The sequence below is a fragment of the Cajanus cajan genome, chromosome 5 (assembly GCF_000230855.2).
Source record: "Cajanus cajan strain Asha chromosome 5, NIPB_CcT2T_4, whole genome shotgun sequence".
Taxonomy (NCBI): domain Eukaryota; kingdom Viridiplantae; phylum Streptophyta; class Magnoliopsida; order Fabales; family Fabaceae; genus Cajanus; species Cajanus cajan.
In genome coordinates this window covers 54,481,528-54,503,268 of record NC_138521.1, presented here as the reverse complement: position 1 = coordinate 54,503,268, position 21,741 = coordinate 54,481,528, and the positions used below count along the sequence as shown (strand labels likewise).

At 30.3% G+C, this 21,741-nt stretch overlaps 4 protein-coding genes across 7 annotated transcripts; 2 read left to right on the top strand and 2 right to left on the bottom strand.

Annotated features, from left to right (window-relative positions):
- Positions 1 to 188: 188 nt before the first annotated feature.
- LOC109809912 (autophagy-related protein 8f) lies at positions 189 to 4,148 on the bottom strand. Of its 4 annotated transcripts, none has more exons than XM_020373333.3 (6): positions 4,005 to 4,148; positions 3,455 to 3,496; positions 3,303 to 3,358; positions 1,709 to 1,761; positions 852 to 970; positions 189 to 467 (listed from the first exon to the last, which is right to left on the bottom strand). In XM_020373333.3, the coding sequence occupies exons 2-6, from the start codon at positions 3,489 to 3,491 to the stop codon at positions 364 to 366; spliced, it is 369 nt and encodes a 122-aa protein (XP_020228922.1). In that variant the 5' UTR covers positions 3,492 to 3,496; positions 4,005 to 4,148; the 3' UTR covers positions 189 to 363. The 4 variants fall into 4 exon arrangements, with proteins under 4 accessions (XP_020228922.1, XP_020228921.1, XP_020228923.1 ...); XM_020373332.3 differs by having other exon boundaries at positions 3,981 to 4,128; XM_020373334.3 differs by having other exon boundaries at positions 3,934 to 4,089.
- A 4,576-nt stretch (positions 4,149 to 8,724) lies between these two features.
- On the bottom strand, positions 8,725 to 11,450 carry LOC109809627 (uncharacterized). Its single transcript, XM_020372991.3, has one exon. It carries the CDS (start codon positions 11,221 to 11,223, stop codon positions 8,950 to 8,952), a length of 2,274 nt encoding a protein of 757 aa, XP_020228580.1. The 5' UTR covers positions 11,224 to 11,450; the 3' UTR covers positions 8,725 to 8,949.
- Positions 11,451 to 14,788: 3,338 nt separating this feature from the next.
- On the top strand, positions 14,789 to 15,743 carry LOC109809930 (leukocyte receptor cluster-like protein). Its single transcript, XM_020373358.3, has one exon. The coding sequence runs from the start codon at positions 14,941 to 14,943 to the stop codon at positions 15,571 to 15,573; it is 633 nt and encodes a 210-aa protein (XP_020228947.1). The 5' UTR covers positions 14,789 to 14,940; the 3' UTR covers positions 15,574 to 15,743.
- Positions 15,744 to 15,889: 146 nt separating this feature from the next.
- Positions 15,890 to 21,329, top strand: LOC109806852 (Heavy metal transport/detoxification superfamily protein). The gene is made up of 3 exons (XM_020369384.3): positions 15,890 to 19,991; positions 20,221 to 20,296; positions 21,103 to 21,329. Exons 1-3 carry the CDS (start codon positions 19,911 to 19,913, stop codon positions 21,264 to 21,266), a joined length of 321 nt encoding a protein of 106 aa, XP_020224973.1. The 5' UTR covers positions 15,890 to 19,910; the 3' UTR covers positions 21,267 to 21,329.
- The last annotated feature ends 412 nt before the right edge of the window (positions 21,330 to 21,741 follow it).

The window sequence follows — 21,741 nt, the reverse complement described above, 5'->3', positions numbered from 1 at the left end:
TATTAATTTTATCTTTTGAAAAAAAATTCCATTTTTTCTTCTCCTATAAATACTTAAGAAATTTATCCAAATAGATATCAACTAAATACTCAAAAGTATCGATTTACATATAGCATGAACATTCCAGATGTCAATTCACAATTAGCATGAACATCCCAGACATACACAATGAACAACCGAGGAAAATGTTGCAAGACTGAAAAGGAGGAAACATTTTAACATTAAACAGGATCTTCTTAGAATTTATATACAACTGTACATAATATTGAGAGCAATGTTCTTTTACATCGAGCACCGATGCAAATTTATGAAACAAGCCAGTGAGAAATTAAAGCAAATGGATTAGCATCAGTCTATAAAATGCTAGTGGGAAGTCAGATCCCCGAAGGTATTCTCCCCACTGTATGTAACATAAAGAAACCCATCCTCATCCTTCTTCTCATCATATATGGCAGACATAATTGCTCCTGTAAAAGATTGAGATACACAAAAAAGTTATAGCCTAAAGAATCATATAGAAGGCTAAAGAATCATATGGCAAAATAAAATAGAATTGAAAGAAAATGAGCATGTTTGGATACAAGTCTAGAAGAACTTTTGAAAACCTCTCTTGTGAAAATAATGAGATATTTTTGATAGAGAAATTTTCAAAAATATTTCTAATTTATATTTAATTAAACTCGATTTTTGTCTATATTAAAATACTATTTAGTCACAGAAATCACATTCCGCGAATACTAATTAATATTTAATTATCAATTTTGGAATAATGTATGGACTAAGTCTATAATAAAAATAAAAATAAATAAAATAAAAAAGACAGGCTCATTCTTATTTTCCGGAAATTTTACCTGTAGGTGGAAGGACATTGTCCACAAAGATAAAGATTGCCTTTTCTGCGCTTAATTTAATCCTTTTGCGGATAACATAGACAAACTGTCCAACTGTCAGATCAGCAGGTACAAGGTACCTGCAATTATTTCATTCAGTTTGATAGCAAAAAACAAAGGACATATGATAGCTATGCCAATTATACACCTTAGAAAAATTAAATGGTAAAAGCATTTGAATGTAGAAATATTACAACAAATGAAATGTAGTCCACTCCATCTGTGTTATCATCAGGCAGCAAATACAAATCTATCACTGCCAAGCTATGCGAGAACCAATACTCATAACATCAAATTCTTTTAACAATAGACAACCGATTCAAATTCTGTTTTTCTGATTCATAATTTAGTTACTCAAAAGTCATAACAAATGAAATGTTTGAATTATCTTTTCTTTGAAAAGCGTGTTGTATGTTAATTTTAAAACAGTGGATGGAGTAAAAAAGTGTTAATTTTATGTGGAACTTTGTAAGCATAACTTTCATGATAAACACTTTCAATCCAATGTAGATTTTGAGAAAATTTCATCAGCTAAAACATATTGGAGTAAGCTTCTAAGCCTACAAATTGCAATGGTTGCAGCCATTGATAGAGAAATAGAGAAAAATTCCTGAAGATCCAGAGACTCTTGCTATTAAAAAAATGGAACCATGATTTCTCACTTTCCTCTTACTTTGGAGTTTGGCCAACGACCTCCGTTTTAATACAAACAATACAAAAATTTCTATATTCTTATTTCCCTTAGAAGAAACAAACACAAGTAGAAACAAATAATGTGACATTTCCTGATTATATGAAAAGTATTGACAAATTCTTACTTTTTCTTGTCAATACTTGGGATATCACTTCTTTCTGCCTTCTCCACAATCACCTATATAGGCACATCAAGGGACATTTTAGCACAGTAACTAGAGATATATCGCTGACGTACATTTTCATGTATCACATATACAGTAGGCAGCAAGTAGATGCATCAGTGAACAAGAATTGCCCTCGACTGACAGCTGGATTAGATATTACTGTCTAATTAAATTGGCACCAAACAACATAAATGATGTGACTATGATATTAAAATCAGAGCAAATTAAATGAAACTGTTCAGGCTCCCAGCATTGTGTAAGGAAATGAAGAAGAACCAGTTCGAAGCAGCAAATAAAAATAGCTTGAGGGGATAAGATACTCCATGCTTGCATTACTGACTTACTGATACAACGTTTGATTAAAGGATTTCCGTATAGAGATAATTTATACATGCAGAGAGATCTATCACTGCCAAACTTGAGGCCACAAATGCAGTTTCACAAGTCAAAATCATTTGAACATTCTTCCTTTAGTTGAATTCATTCTATAATATTTAACCTTGAATAAAGGATTTCCGTATAGAGATAATTTATACATGCAGAGATCAAAATTAGAAGAAAAAAAACTGGTAATACAAGTCACAAGATAATTTAGCATGTGATACAATTCCAAAATGTTTTAAAAACCAAACACGGCCAGACAGAATTTAGCATGTGATACAATGCCTAAATGTTTTAAAAACCAAACAGGCCAGACAGTCTAGTAGATCTGATCTTACCATAACCTACTATAAGTCTATTTGGATATAAGTATCAAAAATAAAAAAAGTTTTTCTCATAGAAAAATTCTAAAAGAATCACTTTCACTCTCGCCAGAATATTATCCTATTCAACCATGAATTTAACTGACTAAACCAACCAATCAAATCATGACTCGGGGATCTCAGTAGTTGTTTTTACAACATTTTGAGTCTTCCAAAAAAGTATATCACCAGAATATATTTTATAATAAATTTATTAAAAGATAATAATATTTTAATAATTTAGACATTAACTCAGAAAATATTTCGACTTGTATAGAAGTGCTCTTCCAAAAAAGTATATCACCAGAATGTACAACACCACGACATACAGTCTTGAATGTCAAATCTGAAATTATGCAACACAACAACATACAATTATCACTATTAAGGGTTGCAAATGAAGCATCTAGATCCCACATCCAGTAATATTCCTACACAATGGTCAAGTACTATAGTAAGCTGTCAATTTGTGACATGAAAGAGACAACAGACAAAAGACAAAGTTTAAACATCAGAAGTCAGAACACGTCTTTAAGGTTGAAAAACAGTCATAGAAATTGAAAAGCAATGGTTCTCAACAGGTTAAACAGATAAAAGAAAAACATTTCTTCTGCCACAAATATATGATTTATGATCAACCAGGATTACTAGGTCAACCAAGTAGCGGGAGTTAGGATAGATTGCTAAATGTACGAGAATTTAATTTCGATCTTCATTGTCGTTGTTGAAAATTTTCTGATAAAAAAAATGATTTACAGACCGCATCAGTAACAAATAGTTGCAGAGGAAAAATCAGAACTAGTTCTTACCGGGATACGGTCTGGGTATTTCTCCCTAATCCTAGCAGCCTCAGCTCTTCTCTTCTCTGCAGAAAAAAATGAACCATTTATTTGTAAAGTATTCAGCTTACAGCGCAAATAAATTTCAGAAGCAAAAAAAAAAGTAAAAATACACCATATACCAAGATCATGCTCTTGTTTGAAGTAACTCTTTGTCATTCTTCCTGGAATTAGCATCAAACAAAGTCAATCACAACTTAGATGATGCATCGTCCATTTTTTCCAACAAAGGTAAAGTAATTCGTTAATCGCTCAAAATCAAAAACACTAAGTTTTACAAATAAATAAATAAAAGGGGCATCTTTGAGAGAGAAAAAAAAAGAAAAAAAAAAACACCGAGCAATAGTCACAAACAAACAAGATGAAGATTGAAGATGGCCTACACATAAAATTCTTATTTAAGAAAAGAAAATTATTCTTCGTTATAAGATATAAAATTAAAACGAGCCCCAAAGTTCAGATTTTTTATTTTATGGAATTTCCGATCAACTCTTACAAGCAACGGAATTTAGGAAAAGGGAAAAGTTGTAATTGCAGACAATCTTTCCTTAAAAAACCGGGAAAGATACAAAGCGGTTCCGACGATTATTCAACTTCTTACAGCGAAGGAAATGAATAATTTTGGAAACTCAAAACCTCAAGGTTTACCAATTTGAACTCTGAAAACTAAACCTCGTGAAGACGATCCAAAAATAGAAGAAAATCAAGGCTTCTGTTTCTTGCTCGCAACTCCAACTAAGCCTTGTTTGCTTAACCACGTTGATATACTTTTTAAGACTAACTCCATTTTATTCGGTTATATTTTATTTTGCGTCCTTCTATTTTTTTCAATGCACAATTTGATTTTATTATTTTTAAAATAAAGATATCCAATTCCTAGATTTTAAAGTATGAAATTTTAATTTTATGATTATTTTTAACATAACTTGTATTATTTAACTATGACATGATATTTGGTAATATTTAAAAATAAATAGTAAAAAATATTTTATATTTATATGTCACATCACTACTAATATATTATATAAAATTTAAGAAAAAAAATTATGTGACTTGTTAATGGAGTTTGAAGATATAAAAAAGTTGTGAGACATATGATTAATTTTTTATAAATAATAATTTTTATTAAAATTAATAAAATAAAATTATTGAGTTATTTAACACTTAAAAAAATATGTAATTATTATAATACATAAAGTTTAAAATTATCTTAAAAATTATCTATGCAAAAAAAGTCAATCATCTTTGTTATAAATTAATCTTTATTCTAAAATTTTTTTAATGTTGTGCAATATTTTAAAAAATGTGTTTAATTTTTATACATTGTTAAAAAAAATTCTTATAATATTAATTTCTAATAATATTTAACATGGTAAATTATAATTGAATAACAATAATTGTTTACCATTTTATATTAATAAATCTAAGATATTATGTAAATTATTTATACTCACATAACTAAATTATTCTAAAATGAAAGTTAATATTTTCATATATAATGTACTAATTATTAACATTTATTGATAAAAAAAATCAACTCTTTATATTTCGTATAAATCTCTAGTTTATGTTAAAATGTTTTTAGGAGTTTTTCTTGAATGAGAAAATTTTTAGAAATTTTTTTTAACTTTTTATTTAATTCAATTTTTATTTATCATAATTATCTATAAATTAATTTTTAATCTTTTAAAATAAATTATCAATAAATAAAAATAATATTATGCTATAATATAATTTTTTATCATAAATCTAAAATATAATTTATATACTTTTGTACTGTATTGGTCCCCTAGTGACCAAGTAGCATGATCACTTTAACTCTTTTTGCCTTTAGCACTCGTATGTAAAGGATTGTGAACGAAACCAATTGAGTGAATTGAGTAGACTCTTCGATCAATGGTTGATCGATTTGTCAAATATGCCTCAGAAAAAGACTTGATCGATTTTCGAATCATTTCCCCATGAGTAGCTAGGACAAGGTGCCATAAAACAAAATAGGCACGATAACAATCATAAATGTCAAGATTTATAAGCCTATTAATGACAATAATAATATCACGTGATTTGCAAGATCATGACAAGAAATAAGGGACATTCATAATATCGCCTAGTGTATATATAAGGACTCCTAAACATAAAAGAAAATTAGTTTTTACAAAACTCATTGAATATTCTAGATCGAAACAGCCGCTAAGTCTTCCTAGAGGAGGTTCCATACCAGAACATTTTTGCGCCCACTAGAAATGTGTTTAGACAAATGACTTCATTAATGGTACATAAAAGTATGTTAGTTTATCGAGAAGAAGAAAAATCCTTGATATGAAGAGCGTCTTAAGATAGGCGATAAGAAGAAAATTCCTTAACATGAAGAGCGTCTTAAGGTTGACGACAAGAAGAAAAATCTTTAACGTGAAGAGCATTTTAAAGTCGATGATAAGAAGAAAAAAACCTTAATGTGAAAAGTGTTTTAAGGTCGGAAACTACAAGAAAAATCCTTGACGTGAAGAACGTTTTGAGGTCAACAACTATAAGAAAAATCTTTGGCATGAAGAGAGTTTTAACATCGATGAAAAAGAAAAGGCCCATGCATGAAAAGCTCTTTAAAGTCCACACACGCACACAAAAAAACCTTGGTGTGAAAAGCACTTTGAGGTCAACAAAAGCTATTTTTTGTGTTTGAAAAGCGCTTTAAGGTCTTTATCAACATACATCCTTAGTACTAAAAACACATTTTAAGGTCAACAAACGAATTAATACCTTAGTTTCTTGAGCGCTTTGAGGTCGCACTAAATAAAATGACACAAAAAGAAAAGGTTGAAATCAATCACAATAAGAAACCAATAGACACTATTTTGAGAATACAATCGAACAAGTATTAACTCAACAAAACATGAAGCTATTGATAAAGCACACTCAGAACATTGTCAATCATTTACTAAATCCTACATGAAGTACAAAATGACCAAATCACACAATTTTTCGCTTTTAAGTGATATCGATTCAAAAAGATACTACACTCGTTTAAACCTTGATTTGCACACAAATGAAACACTCGATTAAATACTAACTCTAAGTGAAAGACATTTTCTAAAACATGTTACGATAATCGTCGAGTAAAATACACGACAAAAACTCAACTCTAACAACACCGACTCCATAAACATAGAAGTTGGTTGATTATCGACTCTAACTCCCTATTAGTAATTTATTCAATAAGCATGATTGAACTGATAGACACACATTCAGTAAATAAAAATTTAGTTGGTAATCGAGCAAGTATGAAAGCCTACACAATCAAATAATTAATAAATCGATCGAAAATATTTAAATCGATATATGAATAAGCAACCAAAAACACTTTAATCAACCAAAAGTCGCAAGTAACAAAATGTAAGGGCAAACTGCAAGTCAAAATTATTAAAAGCCAAAAGACAAATTAACATGGCACCAACCCATTGACCACTAAGACTTATTGCACCTTTGGCACTCAAACTTGAAGGGCTATGTACTGTATTGATCTCCTAGTGACCAAGTAACCTAATCGCTTTAACTTTTCACACCTTTGACACTCGATCCTAAAAGGCCCTATATTGTACTAATCTCTTACTAATCAATTGAATTGAATAGACCATTCGATTGATGGTTGATTGACTTGTCAAATATACCTCATAAAAAGACTTAATCGATTTTTGAACCACCCCCTGTAAGTAACTGAGACAAGGCACCATAATTTACAAAATAGGCATGACAATAACATAAATGTCAAAATTTATAAGTTTATTAATAACAATAATGATACAACATGATTTGTGAGATCATGGCAAGAAATAAAAGGACATTTATAATATTGTCTGGTGTGTATATATAGGAATTCCTAACTCTAAGCATGATCACTTTTTACACGTTTTAAATCAAAACAGCCGTTAAGTCTTTCTAGAGGAGATTTCATATTAGAATAATTTTAAATATCAATTTATACAAATTTTAAATATAATTTATATATTTAATTATGATATTTATTTGTATATAATTTATTACAAATTTTAGTTATACATAATAAATATTTAACATATATGTGCAATGAAATTAATTTTTTATTATAACTTAAATTAAATAAATTTTATTATAATTTTTCAATTTTAATATGTAATTTATCTTTAAAATGAGTAGTTTATATAAAGTGTGCTTTCTGATGTATCGACCCGTTGATAGAAGATATAAGTAATATGCATTGGATAACATGTTTTAGTTTGAGTGTCATCATTGTTATAACTATTGAGGTTTTTTGCCCAGCAATTAGAAGAATAATTAATTTATCTTATTTTTATGTCTGTTTAATATTGTTGGAAGAAAAATTAATTGTAACTCAGAAATTAATGGCATGTATAAGTATGAAAATATTAAATTTTCAGCAGCACTCAATGTTTATTATGGCCACCAGCATCGATCCATTTCATTTGCTATCATTAAATCATTAAATATGGAGTCATGTTACATGTACTGTTTTTGAACATAAGTTGATCTGTGGGAGAAGACAGCATCTGATGAACTAAGGATGTGAAATCCTCGTTGGAGGACAAAAAAGTATGCAATATGTCCTTTCTGCACTAAAACAATATCCATAGCCACTCCGGAAGCGTCCGTCTAAAGTATGAAAGGGATAGTGAAGTTATAGCCTTTTTGAGTGAATCGAAAACACCTTTTCTTGAGAAAGTCGTTGAGGGGCGTTGCAATAGAAGCATATCCCTTAATAAATCTTCTATAGAGACAATAGTTTGTACCCTGATCCCGATAGTTACCATATGTAAAAATGTTTGTTTTCTTTTATTTGTTAGCAATAGCATTCTAGTTTCGGAACTAATGATAAACAGATCCATTTGCTTGGCTTCACGTTGCTGTACTTTCAGTTAAATATGAAAACAGAAATGGACTATGCAAGACACTGTTGGATTCACATTAATCGTGGAATTGAATGGAAAACAAACATCAATTGTTGGAAACATATTGCAACCACAGTTTGCAAGATGAAATGCTGATATGGTGGTTAATTAGTCAAGATCGATTCCATATAGTTTTTTACTGTTGAAGGGAAATCATTTGGATATTTTTAATCAGAGTGAACCAGGATACAAATATCTTATTGAAGCAACCTGAGCAATGAATATGCGCTTACCTGCTTGTGTTTGGCCATATTGAACAAAAGAAACAAGAAAGAAGTACTCAACACATTTCAACAAGTCGTTGGTCTGAATAGTACCGGATTAAATCTCCTTAAACAAATTTTCCGATTTGAATTTTGTGAATAAAAAAATATTATTAAAAAAGGAGACTCTAATAAAGGTAGGTCAGTTAGATTTTTTAGAGATTAATTATCAATAAAATAGATAAATAATTGATACTAATAATATAGTTACCTGAAAAAAAAATTGTTCAAGACTTACAATTTATACATGGTACTCCAACAAAAACTAGTGATTTACTCTACAATTTTTTTTAATGCTTCTGTTACACCTAAATTATCCTAGTTTACCTAAACTTTATACATCAAGCAAAATCTGAAAGCTTTTCCAGCAACAATATACAAAATTGTAAATCACCAGTACCTCTGCTCTGGCGTTTAGTCAATATTTAGGTAAAAATCACTTGATTTGTGAGGAGATGTATATGTGTCATTCTCCGGTGAAGATGGAACAAAGTACAAAAGACTCTTTTGCTTATGCATTAAACGCCAATCTTCAATGAACGTCCCTCGGCAGAAATCCACGTGGGGAAATGCTCTCTTTTCTAGCATTTCTATAATCTTCTTGGTCTTACCAAGAATGTAAACCGCATGTCTTACAGTATCCTCCCTCTCTTCAATGGTGCTATTCAAACACTTGTTGGATATAACAAGGGGTAAGTTGGTGAGACATGCACCCAATATATCAGAAATCATCAGTGTAAGTGCTTCGAACAACCTCTCATTCGTGTTGTCTCTTATGAGTTCATGATTTAAGAGAGCAGTTTTGCATATTCTGTACATAGTGTGAGATGCCGATACTTTGCTGGGCCATAATGAAGGGCTTAACTTTATGCATATGTGCTTATATTTGACTTTAAATTTCTCATAACTGATTTTTGCAGCATCAGCTAGTTTCTCAAGTGTCTCTTTGGGGCACTTATCTTGAAGTGAGAGCTCACGAAGATCCACATCTAGCCACTTGCCATATAGATCAACTCCAAGCCACACAATTTCTGCAGCCTTTCCGAGTTTAAACAAATCTCTTTCTTTGTCAAGGTTATTTTCTATGAACTTTACAAAGGGTAGCCCTTCATTTATTGTACTAATCAATTTTTTGACTGAACTCCTATTGATGTTTGGAAGGGCCACTGCAATGCTAGCTAGTGTCACCAGAGGAAGTGACCAATTATGGGGAGCTTCTACTGCATGTAAAGAAAGAATTTGGTCACTGTCAAATGCTCCAACTCCCTTGAACCCTTGCAAGAAAGAACACTTCTCCAATAATTCAATGAGAAGTTTTGGCTGCTTCTTTTCTCCTACTTCAACCCAGTGATTAGTGGCATCACGATTATGATTCATCATCACCTCAACGAATTCTTCCTCACCTTCAAGATGCAAAACAAAACGCCTCAAATCAAGCTTTGGGCCAGGCCTTGACTCTGTTCCCGAGCTAACCCTTGAGACACTAGAAACAAATTTGGATTTCAACTTCTTGCAATGATCATAACACGTCAAGATCCAGCACATCAGGTATATCGAAACGTATTGAGTGGCTTTACACATCAGCACAATCCCCACCTGAAGTTTAATACAGAAACACAATAGAAGTAGTTTTGCATCATGAGCCAGCTTTCTGTAGTGCCTATTATGAATTCGAAAACCAAGAGGACTTTCTTTGATATTCACTAGCTTTGTGGTCCAGTACCCTTCTACGTGAAACTTTCTCTTGCAGCTCCCATTCCTCGCACTTGGGCACCTATAACTTATGACAACGAACCATCTAAAAGCAGGAGCAATAGTACCGAACACCACCGCAGCAACCTGAACTACGAGAATCAAGATGATGGACCACTTGTAGTCACAGTCACCGGTGCAAAACTCAAACGACCATGGCATAAGGTAAGACCTAAGCATGGCCTCAACTAATGTCAAGGTACTCAGAAGACAGAACCCACCAGAGGCAGTACAAGTCACTGACCTTCCAAGAACAAATTGAGGGCTGCTTGTGTGAGTCATCATCCAAAATTTCATTAGTTGATCTCTGAGTCTGTTCACGATTTGATTCTCCTCCTCCCTAAATAGGGTTGAACTTTCCTTAAGTGCCTCTTCATTCATCTTATACTTCAGCTCAAAATAGTGCTTCATCTTTGGAATACTTATGGCTGAGGAGGTCATGGTCATCAACAAAATGAGCATGATGAGCATGATGACACCATGTTCCACCCAGAAGACATAGATAACGCCGGTAACAAACTGGATGCAGATGTTGACAATCATGGTGACAACGAGGATGGCCATGGCCATGAGGTTCATCATGGTGTCTTTGTTCTCCGTGATGCCGAGAGTGGGCATGGAATTGGCCATGATTGTGCAGATCAAGGCGCTGCTGCTGAGTTTTGAAAGCTGATCGTTGCGGTGAGGCATGGGGGTGTTGAGATCCACCGATAACTTCACTGCAACAGCTATAAGGGCCAAGGAAGTGGCGTTGAGGCAGAAGAATTTGCAAGGGAACCAAAGCTTTCGACCACGGATTCCATGTACGAGATCTGCAGCTATTGCTATGAGGCAAGCAAGAGATGCTGCTGCTATGTATATGCCGATCCATGGCATGGGTTTGCTGAACTTGGTATCATCCATGGATCCATTGCTTTGACAACCGATTATTCCCATGGCTCAGATCTTACAACTGCAGAGGTATGTTATGCATCAAATATCCAGTATCAAGCACTAGCATCTAAGGTTGTTTCTAGTTTTGCAACAGTGCTGTTTTTTGCTCCACAGAGTCTGAATTAGAGTAGTTTAATTTATTAATTTGTCTTGATATATTAAATACTAGTTTTAAATTTGTGGATGGAGAAATCTTCAATGCTTTGACAACTGAGGAGTTTGTAGGGCGTTGATTAGTGGCGGCAGATCATTTGGAGGTTTACTTTCAACCTTGTTTTTCTTATCGATTTGTCTGTTAATGTAGAATACAATAAATCTGACGTGCATGATGACCTCATCAAACAAATAGTCCATCTTCTTCTCATTACCTTTCCTTTTTTTATTTACTACATACGTAAGATGATACTGTGTACCACTAAATTTAAATTATACTTTATTTTTTATTTTATATGTTAAATTTATTTTTATTTTTTATTTTTTAAATATTTATTTTAATCTTTTATCTCTTATCTGAACTAATTTATCTTTTTTTGAAAGAATGATTATTTTTACATATTTTTAATTAATTCAATACTTAAAACTTATTTTTTTATTAGATTTTCTTATATAAAAAATCTCGATTACAACTCAAGTGTAAATAAAAAGTATTATAAATATGATGAAAATTATATAAAAAAAATTTAGAAAAAATTCAAAAATTCAAAAAATATAATTTCATATTATTTTATAGTTATTTATGAGACATATTTTTTTACAATTTTTACTATTTCTATGGTTAATTAAATTTCATAGTTTTTATATAGTTAAATTTAATGTTACAAGTTTTACATCATTAATTAATCAAAATTGATTCAAAATTGTGTCACAAATTAAAATAAAATATTTTTTTTAAGAACCAAATTGATTTAAATATAAAAAATAAAAAAAATCAAATGAACATATTTACAAATAAAAAACTAAAATAAATAAAATAATAAAATAAATGACAAAAATATAATTTAACTTAATTATATATATATATATATATATATATATATATATATAAATAGTTTGAATCAATCCTTATGGTTATTTTTACTTCTTCATAAAGAAAAATAAGAAATAAAAATAACATAAGATGTTACAAAATAATAGATAATTTATATTAAAAAAAAAGTGAATACTTTGAACGTAATTACAAGAATAAAAATATCATACAATAAATGTGCATATGAATAATTATAAAACCTTTATATATTTTATATATTGTTATAGATTGTGTATCGATTATGTTTTAACTTATTTTTACCTTGTATAACTTAAAGAAACTATTTTCTTAAGCATAGTAACTTTAAAAAAAAAAGTTATTAAATGATCTCACAATTGATTTTATATCATTAAATTTCATTAATAATAATTTTTTACTTAGCACATAAAAGTTAAAAGCAATAAGATTTCACCATTTTAGTTAAACAATTACTTTATAAATTTTAAATCTATCATTTTTAGTAAATGAAGTAAACTAAGTCAAATTTGATGTGAGTATCTACTTCACAACTTATTTTTCTTCATCCTTGTTTACAATAAAAAAGAATAGACAAATATTCAAAATAATGATTAGTTTGAAGAAGTTTTTGTCGTCAATTTTTTTATACAATTAATCAATTATATTAAATTAATTAAAAATTATTATAAATATAACTTTTAAAAGTTTTTTATTTTACAATTTCAATAGAGAATATTATTAAGTAATGAAAGACATACTCTCTATCGTATCGTATGTAATTCACCGAGCACTATTGTTAATGACGGCATTAGATCTAGAAATTTTAATTTATGGAGACAAAAAATAGTTTGCAGTACTTACATGTATATATATATATATATATATATATATATATAAATAGAGATATAAAGAGAGAGAAAGAAAGAGAGAGAGAGGGGGAGATTCGTTTAGTTTAAGAATAAGTCTAATATTCAATAACTCATGTTCTATATCAAATCTCAATGATCCAATCATTGAAATGTATAGATCAAATCATTTGATACTTTATTTCATTAATTCAAATTGACGAATAATCATAAAAATATTTTATTCTTCAAATTGAATTAATGAAACGAAATATTAAATAGTTTTCAAAATCTTTAAAAATTTGCAACTTTAATTTTGTGTATTGAGAACTTTAAATTTAACAATTAAATTATTAAAATTTGATATAAAACATAAATTATTGAATAAAATAAATTTATGTATACTAAGTCTAGAGTAAAAAAATCTCTTATATAATAACTAGAAAAAGAAAAATTAATAAAATAAAATTATATGAATCAAATACACAACTTTTGAAAGAATCTCATCTATCCAATCTCTTTGTTCGTCTCTCTTTCTCTTTCAATGTGTATATTGAAAAATGTTTTATTACACATTTTTCTTATAAACAAAACTTTGGCAACTTGTGCGACTATCGATAATTATGTAATATTGAAAGTTATTTCATATTTTATTACATAAATATAAATTTGAATTCGAGTATAAAATATTAAGTAATTTTTTAAATTAATAAAATATTATGAATTATATTCTTTTCAATAAATTTTTTAATTTAATTATTAAATTGTTAAATTTTAATATTTATTATAATTTATTAAATAAAATAACTCTATTAAAAGTTATTTTTAAAATAACTTGCTCTCATTTACTTATATTTATAATGATATATATATATATATATATTTATATTTATTTAAAGTATTTATATTTTTTTATTATATTTTAATATTTTCATCAATATGTATATCTCAAAGATCAAATAAGAAGAAAAAAAACTGTTCATATTTTTAATAAAGATACTACCTTTTTTATTATCAATAATTAGTAAATTGAAATATTTCATATTTCTATATGTTTTACGTAAAAAAAAAATAGTTATTATACAGAAAAGTGACGATCAAAGTTGAAAAAAAAATCAAAAATACTTTATAAAAACTATTATACATTTAGTGAAATTTTGATACTTAAAAAAGATATATAAATTTTTTTGATAAAATTAAAAAAAAAAAAAAAAGAATTCGTAAGAAAATAAAATTCAAAGCAAATATAAAAAAAAAGAATATCTCTTTATATAATAATATAAATATACTTTTTTTATCTATCACTATCATTAATAATTAATAAATTTATAAATATGATAATTATAATTTAAAGAAGACTTAATTATGTTTTTAGTCCCTCAAATTTAGGATAGTTCTATTTTTGTCCCTCAAATTTAAAATTATTATTTTTAGTCCTTATAATTTCAAAAAAATTTATTATAGTTCTTATATTCAAATTTTATTAAGAAATTTATCAAATATTATTATATAAAATCTATATATTAGTATTCTTATTAGTAAAAATATCACATTAAATTCGATTAATATTACATAATTATTTTAATTAATCATTTTTAAATATGTTATTAGTGATCTAAGAAAATAAAATAAAATTTTTTAAAATTATAAAAATTAAAAATAACAATTTTAAATTTAAAAGACAAAAAATAAATTTATCTTGAATTTGACTCAAAACATATTTAAACTTTTAAAGAAAAAAAAAATCGATGTTCCAGAAAGTACAAAATTTACGCCATGGCTTGATTCTTCGTTTTGGGGATTAGGGTTTGTAGAGCACAGAACATCGGAAATTCCTCCGTCTTTTCAATTCGTAGGGTAATCTTCACCGTCCAGCACGATCGATCGAGAATGGGAGGTCACGGAGGTCTCAACATTCTTCCTCAGAAGAGTTGGAACGTTTACAATTACGAGAACCGAGAGAAAGTCCGTCGCGACGAGGAGCAAGCCGCCAGGGAGGAGCAGCTGAAGCGCGAGCAGGCCCGAAAACGTGACTCCGAGTTCCGCCTCGAGCGCCTCCGCGCCGCCAAAGGTTTGGAGCCGTTGATTCCACCGCCTCCGTCCGAACCCGAGCCTTCTTCCGACCCTGGCCACATCAACCTCTTCGAAGGGATCAAGATTTTCGACCCCATTCGGGAGGAAGGCCCACCGGCGAAGAAGAAGAAGAAGGAGAAGGAGGCACGGCCCGCTGTTGTTGTGGGCCCGGAGGATGAGAAGTACAGGCTTGGGTATGGGCTTGCGGGGAAGGGGGTTCAGTTGCCGTGGTATGTGAGGAAACCTAGTGATGATGGTGCTAAGGATGAAAGGGATGACGGTGAAAGGAGAGAGAGTAAGGGTCAGAAGAAGAGGAAGACGATCGAGGAATTGAGGGAAGAGAGGTTGAAGAGGGAGAGAAAGGAGAAGGAGAGAGAGAGGGCTTTGAGAGGGGAGAAGGTGCAGAGTCGCAGAGATGTTTCTGGAAGTAGGAGGAGGTTCTCCAGATGAACATTAATTTTTGTGTTTTGCATTAGAGTTTTTTTTTTTTTTTTTGTGTCAATTTCTTTTGATTTCTGAAGTTTGAGATGGAGCTGGAAGTTATGTATGTTTGATTCAGTAGTCTTGTACAAGGGAATATAGGTTTGTATAATTAATCAAAGTGGTTGGGTTTTCTTTCATGAGCTTATACATACATACGCCAATTCTTCCTTTGTTAAGAAAATTGTAATTAGCTGGAAGTCTGTCTCTGCTATGATTTTTATTTCGATTGTATCTATGGAGATTAGGAAGCTAATCCTTCAGAATGTGTGAAGGCACTCTTACAGATTCTGGTTTGTTTCTCAGACTGCAAGTTTAGGCAGATCTGCTTTTGTATATTTTGCATTTTGTTTTTCTCATTTCCAGTGTACTGTATGTTTAGCCATGTATATTTGTCTTTTTGAGTTTGACTGCTTTCTTAAGGCCATGACTGCTTACTTAAGGCTATGAACAAGAATACAATGGAGCGTGTGTTTTGACTCGTCAAGGATAAAGATAAAACCATGTCAAATTCAGTAATAATGTAGAATCTACAAATTGATGCTTTTGTTCAGACGAGCATAAGATGCAACACATTGCGGAGCCAAACACGCTTGGAATCAAAACAGAAATGAGCAGAGTTTTCCTATCTCAGGTGATTTTATGTCTTATATGTGGAAGATATGGCAAATATGTACACAATGAGGTAAGTTAAGTGATGTAATCAACTAATCATTCATTTCGAATTGTATATTACTAGCTTTTCTTTTTGCAATGACTATATAATTTTCTTGCTTTCACAGACTTATGATAATGTCTGCTTGGCATGGAGTACAAAAGTGTACTTCTAGAAATTCTCAATGAGATTCTTTCATGATTTTTTTTTTCTTCTCAAAGTTATAACCACTCTAATCTCTAACTCCTAAATATTTTCTTTTTCATTCATAATGTTTTTTAGCTACCCTCCCACAACCAAGTTACCAGTTTCTGTCTTTGTTGGTGATACCCAGGACCATAGTTATTAATCCGTGATAGTGGCATGTAGCAGCTGACTCTATAAAATCTATAGTGACTGGCCCCAAAAATGCTATAGTGAAGTAGCAGATGACGGTATAGTGTATAACCTCTAAAATGTGTATGTATAGATACTAAAACGAGTAGTGTTTAGGTGTAGGGATTAAAACACAAAGATTGTATATACGTAGTTGGGATCAAATGGGCAATTAAACCTATTGTTAATAATGAATGTCCTGTAGGGACTTGCTGCAGCTGCTGACGTCTTCTGTGACTTTCCCCGGGAACTCTAGCAATTTCCAGTTGTGTCCACGTCTAACTGTATTAACCTCTAACTAATTGCTCTAATCATGCCTATATTGCCTTTTCTTCTGTGTTTAGTGGATATGAAATTATTAAGATGAAAAAGAATGTTTATTTGTAATAGGCTTAAAAGCTTTGTAAGCTGTTTGTAAAAAAAGCTTGGGACTTGTTTGGGTAAACTCCTCCAAAAGCATTTATAGGGAAAGAAAATAAGAAGGAAAAATGAAGTTAGTTTCTCCATAAGCTAAATTTAGTTGTGTACTAAAAGTTAGTTTAAGCATAAGTTGTAAATTAGTTTTTAGAAAAGTTAATATGAGAGTGCTGGCAAAAGTTCTAGTTAATGTACATGGGAAATGGTATGTTCCTGTATCACATGATATATGCATTTAATACTCATGGGTTTTGGTGTCTAGGAAGTTGCACTCAATTAATATTAGCCTAGGAAACAGTCTCCACCATGTAAATTGTGACTTTGTGAGTCTGCGTATATGGATTTTAAGTCGAACCTATGTTTTAGTGTTTCACACTCTCTTTAATAAAGCATTGTCATTCTTTAAAATTCTCTCCAAAATATTCTTCCCTATCTTCATCTAAATTAAACACTATGCATAATCTAGATCCCAGTGGGAATAGATCTCGTTCCATTCTGAAGGTTGTTTGTGAATTATCACTATATAAGTTTTGAAATCTCTGTTTGCTCAGTCTTCTTGTATAATTTTGACTTTTGTCAAAAGTAATTCTGAATATGCTTCCGTAAATAGCTGCTATGGAATATATTTTGGTTATCTTCTGCCTTACTGGACACTTTTTTAATGCTGTCATTTTCTTTGATTTATTAGCACTGTCCATAGCTGTATCGGAAATTTGAGTTTTAGAATTCATATTCATATCTATATACATTTTGAACCTAATATTTATACTCTTCCATGCTAAAGCGTATAATCAGATATTACCAGCAAGTGGAATGTTTCAGAAGGGAAAATTCCGATGAATAAAGTATCACAGTGTGGAAGTGGGGTTGTTGTTTGTATATAATTTTTGGCTCTATTGTTTTGCGTATATATAAGTTATTGGTTGCTATGTTCTAGTTTTACTGGCATGGTGATAATGCAATATTATTTTAGATGCCAATGCCCTCCTCATCTTGAATTAGAGGACAAATGGTAGCAGATTTGTGAACATTAATAAATGAACTATTGATAACTAAGCAATGATACACTGATATGGATCAATGTAAAGTTAGTTTCTTACTTGCACTGATAAGAATAATGAAAGTTGATGGAATTGTAAGATGTGGCACCAAATTGATGATACTTAATAAGCGTGTGCTTTAGCTGATTTTTTTTTTATTATTAACAATGAGAAAGATTTGTTAATTTAATTAAACGGCATGTTGTATTGTTATGCAGGCAATGATGGAGTTAAGTGATATGGATTTATTCAACAAATTTCTCTCCAGATATTATTTCACTCTGGATTTTTTCTTCCTGAGACGGGATCATGCTGGATCCATTCTTTAGAAATTTATGTCGAGTATCCAAGTAGAATTTGTCACAACCCACCTCAACCTTTTCAAGAATATCACGATCTTGTGAAATTTGTAGTATGAGTGCTGGACAAATCTGCTCGACCTGTATCCCTAATAGTTTAAAATCCTTCTGTTTACCAAATGAAAAAAGAAAGGAGGTTATTTATTTATTTATTTATTGTTTATTTGGAATCAAATGCTCAGCTAAGTTTTGATCTTTGCCTTGTATATGAAGAATTTATTTTTATTAGAATAATGCAATTGCTTTTGAAGGGAATCTCCAAACCCGTGATGGCCAGCAACGGAGACGTTAATGCTGATGGTCAAGGTCAGATGCTTTTTATGTATATTCTGCATTCATTTTGTGGTTAACATTCGTAGAAAGTTCTCCATTGCTCTAATGAAGAGAATTTAATAACGAGAATGGATAAAATAAACTTACCTCGGTGCAGGTTAAAGATGTCGTATGAGCAAGCATCTCCATATATAACTATCAATCAAATACTAAATTGCGTTTTAAGACAACACTCGCAAGATCAAATTTTTCTTGTAATCGGCGCTTAACCCTATCGGAATTTATATTAGAGTTATGATTTTCTAAAAGAAGGAAAATATTAATCGTTGACTATATTTTGGGGGTAAATAGGGTGGAAAGAAGAGAGAAAGAAAAGAAAAATAGAGATAACGTAATATATTAATAAATGACATGATAAAATAAATAAATAATAAAATGAGATGATATAACTTAATGATTATTATAAATTTCATTAATTTTTTTTTTAAATGACAATTTATACCATCAATATATATTTACTCGTTGAAATCCGTAATATAAATATTTCATCATTTATTTTCCATCCCCTTTTCAAGCTGGACATTTCGTGAACGTCTAACCAACACGTTTACCCATTTGATATGTTGAGTAGATTACTTGAGTAACTGGATTCACCTTTGATGGTCACCTCCATAATAAAAATGGAGTATTTGGTTGACAAGCTGTTACAAGGTCTTTTCCCGTCGTTTTTGATTTCTATGGTTAAACACATCTATAATAATTGACTTAGAATTCCATTGGTAAAATAAAATAACACTTTCTCCACGCTACTCTTTCATTGGTTTGAATGGTTTCTCTCGGATAATAATCAGTATTTAAGTCTTTCATTAGTAATATGCGGTTTGAACTAATCTATCTCCATTTAAATTTATAAAACACCTTTATCTGTTAAAAAAAATAAAAATAAAAATAAAAGTGAGAAGCATGAAGCCAAAAAGTCTACTAGTTAAATTTGGTTGTTGGAACGTGCCAGCCAATCTCTTATGTCAAATCAAATGCTTGGCAGCTTTTGCGTATGGAACATTGAATTATTCAAATTATATTTGTTTATCCAAACATGGCATAATTGAAATAGAAGGTTTAAAACGAGAAGGTGATGAAGAAAAACGTTATTGGATGGTGTTGGTTCCATAACAAGGAGAGAATCATATGGCCATTAACAAAACAGAGATTTGCATGGAAAATGATAACCGTTCCCTTTTACACATGGAGAACTTGACTCTTCCCTCGGTAGGTTTTTTATCATTCTCTCAATTCATTATCCATAGTCTTAATATCTCTCTTTTCGTTAGATTATTTATTTATTCCTAATGCTTGTTAATCCACTTTGTTTTATTTCTCTTTTAGTCTCTTCTTCTTTGCGGCTTGGGAGAGTAAATAAAGTTTACTATAAAGTATAAATCATGGAAAGAAATAAGGTTGTGTGCTTTATTTTGTAATGTTCGATAAACAGTTTCAGGTTGTAGTGATAAGGGCAAGTATGGGATGCAATAAGTGCAGGGGAAGAGTTTCCAGAGTTGTATCCAAAATGACTGGTAGGTTCCCAACTCAGCTTTCTATTTTGTCCTTAAATGTAAATTTGTCATCACAATCGGTTTCAAAACTATCTTCAATCTTTGTACGAACAAATGAAAACTTTATTAGAAAAAATAAAATTCGTTTGTGATCACCACGTTTCAAACGATCACTAAACCTTAAAAAGAATTGGTCTATCTTCAACCTAACCAACCAACTAATGGAAAGTAAATCTGTATTTATAATGGTTATATATCTATCTAATCTTCTGGTTCTACATGTAGGAATCATTTAAATTTTTTAGTGTGGGTATATATATAAATGTAAAACAATTTCACTTTATAAGTTGATTTTATAAGATTGAATTGCATTCTTAATTCACTTTTTAAAATAATATCAAAACTTGAAAAGGATTTGTATAACCAAATTTTTTTTCAAATTTCACGTCTATTATAAATAAAATAATTAAATATTATATAAGTAAAGAATAATTCTCATCTTTTAAAAAAGTTTTGTAGAATTGAGTTGCTTCATAGTTCACTTTCTAAGAATTTTTATTATATTATTTATATAGTCATGAAATAGGCTTTAGTAGCAACAAATGCAAAAATAAAAATCAATCTATTCAATGTATAATTGTTGTAAAAATATTAGCACATGTTTCTGAATTCAACAAAATCAAAAATAATATTTATTTTATTAAGCGTGGGTTTACATCTAAATTTAACCATCCTAGCTGTATCTATGCATTTAATTCAAAACATTTTTTAATTAAATAAATTTTAATATGGGCCCTGCTAAAAGAGAAAGAGCCTTTAAAATGCAGGGTTGACAGAGTACACAGTGGATGTGCGCAAGAAAGAAGTAACTATTAAGGGAGATTTCACACCACATTGGAATTTGGGGGATGAAAGCATTAGAAGCAACACTCTGCAGAGTGCCAATGATCCACCCAACTCCCTCTCTATATGTTTAACTCACTCTCACTAACATTAATCTAATAAAAACTATATTGTACCTACAATATATAAATTAATTCGTTTGTTTTATTCACAGCGTTAGGACTTTCCGTAGCACATAAATCTAGTCAACATAACAAACAAGATCGCTCTTAAACACAACCAATAAAACATTTAAAACATTAAAATAAATTCAACAAGGTTTTTGTAGACTTTTGCAACTTAATTTATGTATCTTAATTTTTAATTGGTTGAGTAATCAATAAGCACTACACTTGCTGTCTTTCCCTGTAGGTTTCTTATAGATTTGATAACAAGAAGAATAAAAATACTAAAATAGATAAGAGGGGAATTAGAGAGGAAGCATGCAATCAAATTTTGGCTTTGCTTGTTCCGAGATTGATACCAGATAATTAGGCCTAAGTAAATATATTAGACTAGTTATTACTTATAGGAAAGCAGAAAATAAGAACGGATCAATAGTATAGACTACTATAGAGAACTGA